Source organism: Microchirus variegatus (assembly GCF_963457635.1).
Source record: "Microchirus variegatus genome assembly, chromosome: 6".
NCBI classification, from domain to species: Eukaryota; Metazoa; Chordata; class Actinopteri; order Pleuronectiformes; family Soleidae; genus Microchirus; species Microchirus variegatus.
In genome coordinates this window covers 17,739,715-17,752,490 of record NC_139807.1, presented here as the reverse complement: position 1 = coordinate 17,752,490, position 12,776 = coordinate 17,739,715, and the positions used below count along the sequence as shown (strand labels likewise).

General features: G+C 42.2%; 1 protein-coding gene across 1 annotated transcript; it reads left to right on the top strand.

The window, feature by feature from the left end:
• Positions 1-1,839: 1,839 nt before the first annotated feature.
• tmem271 (transmembrane protein 271) lies at positions 1,840-2,625 on the top strand (the record flags this gene model as incomplete). The annotated part of the gene is made up of 1 exon (XM_083891220.1): positions 1,840-2,625. The coding sequence occupies one exon, from the start codon at positions 1,840-1,842 to the stop codon at positions 2,623-2,625; it is 786 nt and encodes a 261-aa protein (XP_083747346.1).
• Positions 2,626-12,776: the final 10,151 nt, after the last annotated feature.

Below are 12,776 nucleotides of genomic sequence, written 5' to 3'. Positions count from 1 at the left end.
TTAAAATTTTGGTCCAAAATGTGACAAAAACGTCATTATGTCGTAACGTCATACTATACTATGTCGTGCAGAATTTGACTTTTTTTAAAAAACAAAGACTTTTGCTCCAAAATGTGACAAAAACGTCATACTTTATTATGTCGTAACGTCATGCTATACTATGTCGTGCAGAATTTGACTTTTTTAAAAAAAACAAAGACTTTTGCTCCAAAATGTGACAAAAACGTCATAGAATATTATGTCGTAACGTCATACTATACGATGTCGTCCAAATTTGACTTTAAAAAACAAACAAAAAACTTTTGGTCCAAAATTTGACAAAAACGTCATCCCATACTATGTCGTCCAAAATTTGAGAAATGTTTTAAGGTAACAAACGATAAGAATAATATAAACACAGGGACATATTAAATATAAGAATGAGAATAGTACAATATGTACACTATTTTACATTCACATTTATGCTATGGAACAGATATTAATGTATATTTAGAAAATATTAAGAAGTACAAAACAACAGAAATCATGCAAAACTTTGTACACTAAAATAAGTAAACAAGTAGTTGATTTTTCCCTAATACTTTTATTTTGTATTCATCATGATCCATGGTGGAAGTGACTGTCGTAACAACAAATGTGGCCCCGCCTTTATTGGCAACGAGTCAAGGGAGGCATTTCTGAACACCGAGCGGGTGTCAGGAAATGCCACGGAAAGGCCAGAAGTTGTCACAGGCTGTCACGGACTGCCAGTGAGGTGCCACTACCTGCCAATGCCACTGGGAGGATCTCGGTGCTGCTGCTTCCGTCTGTCACTTGGTCCTGTTTCAGGAGGATTTGGCCAATCGTAAGACAGTTTGGAGAGAAAACGTGTGCTCTTATTGGCTGTTTCACTACAACTGCTCTGCATACAGGTCCCTTTGGTCTACTCCGGCACTTGCAGCAAAGGAAACTAAAGTATAGAGTTAAAAAAAGAGTTGTACAATTAATGTAATAGAAAAATGTTGACAGAGAGTTTGAGATTGAGTGATTGCTTTGACCTCGAGTGTGTGTTTACTCACATCTAATGTGAGGAGCTCAGCACAGAGTGTGAGTGTTTTAAAAACCTGTGGCTGAATCCCAGCAATTCACTGTTTTCCCAGTGATTTTGCCTACTGCAGCTTTAAGTTTGCAGGGAGACAGTCCATCAGCCTAAACTGGAGGTTAAGTGTAAAGAAATGAATGAACCTGAATGGCAGTGATTTTTTTTAGGTAGTTTTTTCTCGATCAACAACCAAAAGTCGTTTCCATTTAACACCACATCCCCATAAACTCTCAATGGGACCCATGTGAAGTATCTGAATGATGCGTGGATTTGAGGGCTTGTGGTTCAGTGGCCATTGGTCCACAGGACACTTAAGCATCTCGGGCAGAAGCAGCCGCCTCCTCCTCCTCCTCCTCTGCTGCCACAGTATTCAGCTCGGCGGACTGCAGATGGATGAGGCTCTCTGTCATCAGGAGGAGAGCAGAATAACTTTTGGTCAGGAGAGTGCTTCCAGACTGATGGGCGGTTAGGTGATGTGGGGCTGAAGTGATCATTGTTTGTGTGGCCTGTATGGATTATCGATAAGAGCCAAAAAAAAAAAAAGGAGCGCGTTCTTTCCATTAATTATTTATATATTCCTGTAAAGCGGCGGGGATGCGAGAGAGACGCCACAGCGGCGAGGATCGGCCGCTCTGAGCCGGAGGAGTCAGCGGCAGATGATGCCCCAGTGTGAGAGCGCTTCCCGGGGAGACGAAGGAGAGGACGAGGGAGGATGAAGAAGCGGGGAGAGAGCTCGAGAGCGGCAGAGGTGGAATATAATGAAGTTGAGTGGGAAAGGACTGTGCACCGTCCTCTCCAGCACCCTCCTCTTCGTGTGCGCCCTGAGCGAAGTTGTGGTTGGATTAAGATGCGTCTCGCTGGGATCTACGGTGAAGGCGCATTTCCACCTCGGCACCGCGGCCGGGGCTTTTTACTCCGGGCTACTTGTGGGAGTCGGGCAGGTGCTGCTGGGCTCCGCGCTGATCTGTTGCGTGGACAGACCCGGCTGCAGGAATTTCTTTCTCCTGGGGGTTGTGGTCTTCTTGCTGGGAGTCCTCACCGCCTTCTCGGGCGCGGTGGTGGACGGGGACACGGCGTCTCTGGTGGAAAGGAAATATTCCCATTACTGCTTCCACTCTGTGTTTGTGAACCCTGCCTGCGAGCAGCTGAGGGAGTACCAGCGCAGTCTGGTCATCTCCACGGTCCTCAGCACGCTGGAGTGTCTGCTCGGGCTCATCAACCTGCTGACCATCAAACGGTACAAGGCAGCGCAGTTCTCCAGGAGCAGACAGTGTCAGAGGCAGAGGCAGATCCTCTTCAGTGAGGAGCGGGACTGCTCCTCGGCGGATTTTCAGCCGGTGTCTTACATCAACCTGGGTGTTTTTAGTGTGTTTGACGAGACAGGTGCAGAAGTGCAGTGCGCGGGACACCCGTCCATAGAGCTGCCCGGTTACGCACCCGCGGACCCGGAGCTCAACCACTGCTTCCCGTTCTCTTTCCCGCTCCCCAGTGAACTGCCGCCCGCTTATGAAGACATTTTCCCCGCTGAGGCATGCAACACATAGCCGCCCTGGAGCTGAAGCAGCAGCAGCAGCAGTGACAATCAGTGACTTTATGCTTTAACAGTCCCCTCTTCTCCTCCTCTTCCAACACCCTAACATATAAGATCAACTGTAGGTTACATTCAGCAGCATCAGTGGATTTTACTTTACATCCAGTTCTGATATTTACTTATAGGCTTCATCATCTACTTAATAATGTACATCATCAGCCAGACTGATGTGGAGGAACATGTGAAAGTGATGCAGGTCCTCACAAGAGCAGAGAAACATAGAACAAAAAGAACAAAGCAGTGGTTGTGTTTTGAATGTTTGCTGTGAACATTTTTACTTGTGAATAAAAAGTGCATTTATCCTCATCTGACGTCATGAAGCTGCTGCCAGTGACAATTATGCGTGTCATTATCATGACATAATGCTGAGGAGGCTCTAAGTGCTCTGTGGGGTGTCCTCTTTAAAGGGACACGCCACTAACTCAGGAAGAAGAAGGAAAAGGGAAAAAAACACACAGGATCTAACTATCTATATGTATATGATGCTTTATTAGACTCCTTATACCTGGAACTCCACACCATTTATTTAATCAAATCAAATCAATAGCACTAAATCATGACATACGTTGAGACTTGACAATGTTATAGAGAGGAAGAGGAACTCTCACCATGAGCAAACACTTCAGACGGAAGGAAGGAAATCTGACAGAAGCAGATTGAAATAAGGAAAAGATGGGTTGAAAGTGACTTTTGTAGTGGTGTTTAATAGCTGTTGGCATTGCTTCATTCTTCTGGATTCACTCATCCATTTGTTGAAAAATCTTCTTTTTCATGGTTCCATGGTTTATTCTCCTTCCTCTAATTCTCTCTCCATGAGGCGAATATATAAGACGTATGAGATATAACAGAGATTCTGTTCTGTAAAACATTTCTGGATGTCAAACCCAAGCTGAGACAACAGATGAATATCATCGGGGTAATGGCTTTGTGTTTATTTCAGAGTAACAGAAAAACTAAACATTATGCAGCTGTTCACTCAAACTGAGACCGTGTGACAAGAAAATGGAACTCGATGTTTACATTTTGCTGAAGCTTCTTGTGAGGCATGGCCGCAGATACACCAGGTATCTTTTATACGCTTAGGTTAATCTGCACAAATTTTCACTCATTTGCTCAAAAATCATTTATGAGGCTCTCTAATTGGCTTCTCGGTCAGAGACAAAGGAAAGAGAAGAATAAAGCAGTGATGTAACATTATGGATACCAACTGCTGTGAAACAAAGATTTAAATGTTTCCACTTTTCACTGAAAATCCAACACAAACAAATAGCCTTTTTGATCCTCAGCACTTTCTGTCTAAATCTATAATAAATGACAGCTCATGCTGCCACCACTGAGACAACACTGTCCTTTTCCCTTCAAATTAAAGTCCTCAAATGAGCATCTAGGGCCAAAGGTCTCTCCTGAGGCACTTTGACCAAAAACCTCTACTTAACTGGCTCAGTGTAATAATCCTCCACTTATCCTGTTCAAACCATGAGATGATGTCTTCCACCTCTTAGGGGGAAAAAAACAAAAAAACAAACTCTTCTTCCTGAAATTTGTGGAAAAAACCCCCCCAAAAACATTAGCTTCAACCGAGGTCCATGAACAAACCAGAGAACCAGGGAGATTTTCAGAGAGCTGAAACCCTGAAAGCTTAATGGCAGGGTGTTTAAAGAAAACTGCCATTGATAGGGGATCTGAGCATGTCATCTGGTGTGGCAGTTTTTCACAACAACATATGTCCTTTCAAAGAAAAAAAAAGATGGCTTCTGTAGCATAAATACAGCAGCAGCAGCGGCGAGTCTTCAACTGGGAGCAGAGTCATCAAATTAAGCAGTAAAAGTCTGGGTTTAATGAGTGAGCTGGCAAGCATTTGTTTATAGGTACAAAATGATGTTTATCTTTAGAAACATTGGTCTCTGTTTCTAAAAATGGTCGTGCGTATTTAACATTTACACATAACCAAACGTCTGTCACATCCAAACCATCGTCAGATGAGTTAACACAATGCTGATTAAGTCTGTCAGCTCCACACGACTCTCTCTCGCGTTCCGATCTCAGGACAAGAAATGACTGAAGCACAACTTTCAGAACTGAATTATTGTGCAAAAAAAGTAGTTATTCTGCAGTTTAACGGGATTAACACTTGTTGCCCCGCCCACCCCTGTGCCACTGCTGCTGCTGTATTTACACAAAAGACCAAACAGAGGCAGAATAATAACATCAACAACAACAGAAAAAAAGTCACCAAAAGTCCTCAAAATAATTGGATCTCATGTTTCGTGAAGAGGGAGCTGGTGCACTGAAGCAGTGCTGATTCTGTTAGATATTGTTATTATGCATGAAGCTTTTATACTTCAGAGAAATGCTCTCGTAGTCAGTAAGGGAATTGAGAAAAAATACTTATCATGTGGTTCCACACGACTGCTTTTAAATGGGATCTTTAGGAGACTGAATGTGATAGAAGTGAAACAAAAAGCTAAATATTGAAGTGAACTTGGGCTGGATCGCTGTCCTGAGCCATTCTGTTAAATCACTGGAGTTCGTTTGCACTGAGCGATACGAGACTGAAGAGATCTACCCCCTTTTTCCATTTCCCAGTTCATTGCTCAGTTAAGCATAGACATTTCATATATCGTCAGAATGCACAAGCACTCTTTACACACACACACACTCTGAATAAATGCCATTACAAAATGTTGATAAATCTTTTAACACTTTAAGTTTACACTGAAACAACACTGAAGGAGCACAGATTGTATTAGCATACACTGAGCATGACACGATACATGTTGGGAATACTAGTAAAATCTTTTTTACAAGCACATATACGTCAGATTCATATAAATAAATAATGAGTGCTTTGATGTGAAAGTGGACGCGGTCAATGCAGGCTTCTTACTTATTAGATTTTTAATTGTGGTGTTGCTTATTTTACTTCTTCTTCTTTTTGTCAGCATCACAACATTTTTACAGCCATGGTTCTCAAACTGTGGTACGTGTGCCACAAGTGGTACGCAAGCTTCCTGGAGGAAAATCAGAAAGAGGGTTCTACTGTATGTACCAGGGTATGTGATCAGAGTAAATGAAATAATAATAATTAAAGTCACCTTAATCTAATTTCACTATACAGGGTGTGAAGTATATGTGAGGAAGAGGATGATGATGATGATGAGAGAGGAATAAATTTGCCTGCTGTGAAAAGTCTATTTACACCACTGTATTTTCACATTGGCGATAATGGTGTTACTTCGAGAGCAGGTGCTACAGTTTGGTTTTTAAATCAATTTTTTTTAACAACACATTATTGCTTTCTTGTGTATAATCGTCAATATCAGTTTTGTGACCTACTTAGTCGTGTTATTTATCTGGAGGGAGGCTACCAGTGAAGTTTATCGCTGGTGCTTTTTCCCCCTCTGCTTCCCTGAGAAAATGATAATACCAGCAATCACGCTGGAGACAAAACTGATTATCAGAAATTACCTGCTCCATTTATTGCATTGCCTGAAACTGCGGCACATTGTAAGCAGCACTCTGTCATGTTGTGGTGAGAGAGAGAATTCAAACGAGCAAAGATTAGTGAATGTGAGGAGCTCGGGGGTAATTTTTGTGTGCTAATGTGGATACTGATGTGATTCTTTATCAAGCCACAACATAAACATGAGACAACATCCACGTCTGACAGGTTTTATTCAGCGCCTTTCACAGTGTTGCTGTGTTTAAATACCAGCGCCATCAGATGTGAAGTGACAAAGTGCATTCACCTTGACAAATGAAATCCTTCTAAAAGTCAAGACTGAGGGAAAACACTCATATCATCCTCGTCATGACAAATACGTCTCTGCTCTTTGACCGTTAACAAAATGTCACCTGCCTAAAATCTGACATTAGAATTTATCCAGGAAGGCTGACTGAGTCTGACACTCCTTCATAACAAGTTAACACAGTCACAGTGGGAGTCCAGTGAGAGAGAAGAGGGTTAAGTGCTTTTCTTAGTGGCTCATTTTCACGCTCCCCTCTCAGATCACACACCTGCCTTTAGATTCACAACCAGCATCAACTGCACGTGCAAGGGATTTAACATGGTTTTTCATTACTTACTCATCAATAGAGACAAGCTTCAGACAAGACACACAGTAGTAGCACATGGTGCATAACTTTTAAATACATACACATACTTTGCATCCTTTTAATCCTGAGAAAGCATGGACTAGACGATCCAGTCAAGACGCAGGAACCCACACATGGTGTTTAATCAAACCATTTCTGAAATTCACATGATTTAACGTGACTTCAGAATGTAAATGTCAGTTAATGACTGTTTGCAATGTGTGAGTGCAATGTTTTCTGCTGAGAAACTCAAAAAACTGTGGGTGAAATCATGGCTGAGAAGACGGAATCTTGGATCGTACAAGTTACGATTCTAAACAAAAGTATCATCAATGTTTCCCGGTCAACTCGCTCTCGTTGGTTATTGCGGGTTCTGCTTACGCCCCAAACACTGTTCAGTCGTAAATTCTATCCATCCATCAATCCATTATTTACCACTTTTATTTGAGGAAGGCCCTTGTTCCAACCGGGACTCAAACCCTGGTCTTCTTGCTGCAAGGGAAGAACGCTAACCACTAGTGTTGTGTCGGTCATGAATGATTCGTTCCTTGACTGGGATCTTCATGAACTGATTCGTTCCTTTCAGTCGTTCGCCGACGCCGTCACTCATTCGTGAATCTTCGGCAAACGACGCCAGCCAATGTGCGCCGAACGGGGAGGGAGTGACTAGTAAGAAGAACTGTGTCTGCCGTGCTGCTGTGATTCGTTCGCGCTGTCAGTCATGATTCGCGAACGAACTGAGACTGAGAGAACTGGAGAACTGTGGCTGAGGACATGAATCTTGTTCGCGATGTCACTCACTCACTGACCTGCGCACGTACTGACACACACTGAACTGTGGCTGTGGCTGAGGAACGAACTGACACAGAGAACTGGAGAACCGTGACTGAGGAACGAACTGACACAGAGAACTGGAGAACTGTGGCTGAGGACATACATCTCGTTCGCGCTGTCACTCACTCTATGACCCGCGTGAATCTCGATCGCATCGCGAACGAATTGACACACAGAGAACTGGTGAACTGTGGCTGAGGAACGAACTGACACAGAGAACTGGAGAACTGTGGCTGAGGAACGAACTGACACAGAGAACTGGAGAACTGTGGCTGAGGAAATACATCTCGTTCGCGCTGTCACTCACTCTATGACCCGCGTGAATCTCGATCGCATCGCGAACGAATTGACACATAGAGAACTGGTGAACTGTGGCTGAGGAACGAACTGACACAGAGAACTGGAGAACTGTGGCTGAGGAACGAACTGACACAGAGAACTGGAGAACTGTGGCTGAGGACATACATCTCGTTCGCGCTGTCACTCACTCTATGATCCGCGCAGCGAAAGTACTGCACTCAGGGAGGACGTGAGTCATGTAGCAGGGCACTGGGCTCCTGCTTAGCACTGAACGATTCAGTGAACGAATCTTTTGAACAAATCATTTTAATGAACGGATTCTAATGATTCAGTACACTCAAATGAACTGCCGATCCCATACTAACCACTACGCCTCGTAAATACATGTTTAGTAACATGTTCAATACTCTGCTGCATCCCATAACTGTTAACCCCTCACACTATAGGATTATTTGGCCAGATAATCTGTTAAAATCATCAAAAATCAGATCGGGGCTAAAAACTGTGCAATTATCCTCTACAGTATGTGGGGTTAGAGGACGACTGAAAACCAAGTAAAATCAACTGCTTAAATGAATTCAGCAATTTTGCAGCTTCCAGATAAATCCCTCCTGTCCCCACCGCCCCTGTGCTGCTGGTGAATGCACACAAACTCCCTCAGACAGCTCTGATAGTATTGCTTGACAGAGCCAGTTTTAAGACACAGCACTCAAAATTACTAAACACGCTACAGTGTTGCAGCGGCCTACAAGTTACACACCCCAGCTTTAAAGAATGACGCAAAAATATAAAATACAAATTGTACAAAAATATTAATGTACTGTGGAGCTGCTATCTAATTTCAAATATCCAAATCCAACACAGAAACGTGACTGATGATGTCATGTGTGTTTTGTGTCTAACATGATTTCAAAAAGCCATAAACTGTGTGTGTCTGTAAGCATCGACCTCCATTAATGAATTAACCGTGCCTCTGAAGTGTGCTTGTTGCATACAAAACATCCCGCGGCTTCTCTGTAACGACGAGCGACCGCACATGCTTTAAAAGACCTGCGAGGGTGTAACGCAGGACAGCTCATTATCTTAAGATCTGTGTTGTGTGCGTTCTGGTGGCAGATACTTTGCTGGATAGCAGCGCTGCATTAGTGTAATGACGGCCTCCTGCTCCGGTCACACAAAGCATAAAAACTGCTGACTCGCATCTCAAAGATCCTTCACTGTGTCAAAGGAAAATAAGAGGAGAAGCCATTACACTGCAGATATGTGTGGATGAGTGATGGTTGTAGACGTGGTGAGAACGAAACAACAAAAGAACAAAAACATGAGACGTGGTTGACAATGAGCTGATTACAGCGGTGGGGGTAAGAGGACTGCAATATTCTACTCAAGTAAAAGTACCACTATTTTGATCACATTTTACTTAAACACAAGTAAAAGTATGGTCTAAAAATGTACTCAGAGTAAAATTTACTTTGCGTTTCTTTCTTGTGTCGTGCAAAAAGGACAAAGGGACACAAATCTGACATGAACTGCTTAACAAATTAAAGTGCTGACAAAATAAAATATGTAAACACATAATGTCCTCATCATTCATTGCCAAAGTTTCCTGTACGTGATTTGTTTATTTTCTTTTAAGTTCAGGCCAACATTTTTTTACTCAGTAATGGACGTGATTTAAAACATAGTCAAATACAGTACTTCGAAAAAAACATACTTAAGTAAGTAAGATTACACATTTACACAAAAGTACACACAAATCTACTCAATTACAGTTAGGCGAGTACTTGCCACCTCTGGCTGATTATCACGTGTAATATAGTTTTTAGTGTTCTAAAAAGTGCTGTTTCTGTTGTTGCTCACACTGAAGAAACTGCCTGAAATGTTCATAAAGGGCTCACATACACATACATTTTTTTCTTCCATCTGCATATTGGCCAAAAAAATAAATAAAAAATCAATACCCCCTAAAAGCCTTTCATTAGACATATATCCATTTGTCTGTGTGCAGCTGCCAGATAAGAAGTTGTGCCTGGAAATTCTCCAATGGCATTTAAAAGCCAACACAACACAGTTCTGCCCCCCTGAAGAAAATATGGTTCATTACCTACGGCACTGTGTGTGTGAGCTTCCAAACCATTAACTCATGCCAGTTTCTCTCACACTTACGCTTCTTTGATAAAAAAATATACACACACACACACACACACACACACATATATATATATATATATATATATATATATATATATATATGTATATGTATGTCTTTGAAGAATTTGAAAGTTTCTGATTTGCCTCTTTTCTCACAGGGAGCAACAGCGTTTAAAGGCTTCATCTCAACTCAATGCACAACAAACAACACGACAAGAAAACCTTAGAGCAAATCACCATCACTTTGAAGTGGGTGAGCTGCAGACCTGCCTCTGTGTGTGTGTGTGTGCGTGTTGGAAATTCTCTCTCACTCATTGTCTCACGCTTCATCCTCCACATGAGGGTCACAGGGGCGGGGTTAATCCCAGCTGACATAGGGCGAAATAAAAAAAACAAAACAGAAATCAGGTATAAATTATGGAAACTACTTTGTCTGCATACACAATTTTGTTTATCAGAAATACTTAATAAAAAAAAGAGTCAGTTTAATGCACGACACATAATATACAGTACAGACAACAGTGCTAATCAGCAGAATAAAGCTCCACTGTGTACAATTTAGGTGACATTATTTTCCTTTGGCAGACACTGAAAATGAAATAAATTATTTTAAAAGTGTACAATCACCTAATTGTATGATTTTCTTTTCATTATTTAAAAAAATATATATATTATTATTAACCTGGAGTGAGCTTTTTATATTTATATCAGTAGCTGGGTCAGTTCTACAGAGGCCGCCATTTTGGACCAGCATGTTTTTACAACATGAGTTCTGATGGTGAGCAGTGAGTCACCGACATTTATCAAACTGTACTTTTAAGTGGTTTCATGTCCACTTTATTAGTGACATCACATCTTCTTCACCTGCTGTTGCTTGGTTGTTGCATCTATTATTAGTAAACTCAGTAACTATTTTAAATGATGCAACTCTTTGAAGCCTGATTTATTACATTCTTACGGACGAGGATAAGGGCCAAATGTAAAGGGGCTGTTTTCCAATTTTTTTTTGTTACATTTGGCCCTTATCCTCTTCCATAGATTAATATGATTAATTGATCAGTTATTTTTTCCACCAAGGAGTCGCTCAGAGAATGTGCATGACACCGAAGTGAGGCCTCTAATTATCTCCAAATGACCTTTCTTTTAAAGGGACACTGTGTAGTATTTATGGGTTTATATAACCCAAAATCCACTTTTGTATACATATTATGTGCTCCTGCATTGTCTAGTCGCTGTATAATATTCTTTGTTTCATTTTCGTAGTGTTTCAAAAAGTCAAGTAAAATAACATGGTCGCGGTCCGCTACTGCATTGCCACGACGCCATGTTTCTACCGGAGCCTGTAAGGACAAACGCGAGAGAACAAATCAGGCGTCGCTTTACTTGTAGCGGAAGTCCCGCCTCCACTCTCTCCGCTTCCTCTGCTACGGCCGCGGTAGCTCGCCCTCTCCCTCGCCTCACGAACCTCATCTGCTGACACGGAGAAAGACAACGAGGACGACATTTGACCAGCTGAGGATACCGTAGCGCTCAGGGAAGGGAGGGGGTGAGCAGAGGAGCAGTTTTTTGTTGTAAATTTCAGCCTCTCCTCTAGATGGCACTATAAACTACTTACTTCACCTTTAAAGGTGCCATATGTAAGAATGTGGCCAAAAACGGTTACTACACTCAAATTCAAAGTCTTTTAGGTTTCGTTTTCTCCGCCACTGTAGCTCAGATGTACTGTAACTGGCAACCCGTGGTTGCTCGGCAGCTGAGAATCTACTGACTGCAATGATTGGTAGACGGCGGTAGGTGGCGATGAACTAATCACATGACTTGCTAATGTTGGACTCCTTTTCATTGACCTGCAGCTGGATTTGCAGATTAGCATCAGTTCACCTCACACAGCAGCTTATTTCTTAATGAATGCTTTTCTTCACTGTTGTTAATTAATTACTCTGTATAAAGCAAACACTACGCACCAGATGTCTGATTTGTTCTGCTTGTCTGCCAACTAATGATCTCCATTTTCCACCACAGTATTTTACATTATAGCTAACTCCTGCGGAGTTAGTTCATCTGTTTATTCATACTGAAAATTATACTGTTAATGAAATTGCTCAGTGCCACATTTCCCACCTAAAGCGTCTCATAAGCGGCAATTTTATTCTGAAGAAAAAGTTCAGTCACATCAATGTTTTACACGATATCTGATGTAATACAATGAATTATGAACGGCTTCTGACGGTCAAACATGTCTCGTGCAGAGGTTAACAAGCGCTGCTGTGAAAAGTCAAGTCAGCAGTAATTTTGTGCAAAACAGCAAGTGTTTCCCTCCAGGCTTCGTAACAAGAGAGTGGACCGTTAGTGAGCTGGACTCCTCGCAGCGTTGGAGCAGAAAGTGCGTGGCTGTGATGCAGTGAGAGGAGAAGGGGAATCCTGGCAGCGTCTGCAGCACAGAGTGAGGTGTGCGTCAATCAATAGCTCCTGCAGTGGCTGGTGTTTTCAATGTGAGCCAGCTCTATTTGCAATAACCTCTTTGGCCGACTGCCATCTGCCACTTAGCAGACAACTGGTGGTGCATCAGCAGAGAGGAGTGGTGTAACAGAGTCAAGGCTGCTTTCTTAGGGAAAGCTCCAACTCAGAGGCACAACTTCAATTTAGTTTTACAGCTGCTATTTTTCTGTAATTAGTGCTGTTGTTGTTGTTGTTTTTTTCCCCTTTTTTTATTTGCTGGACGAC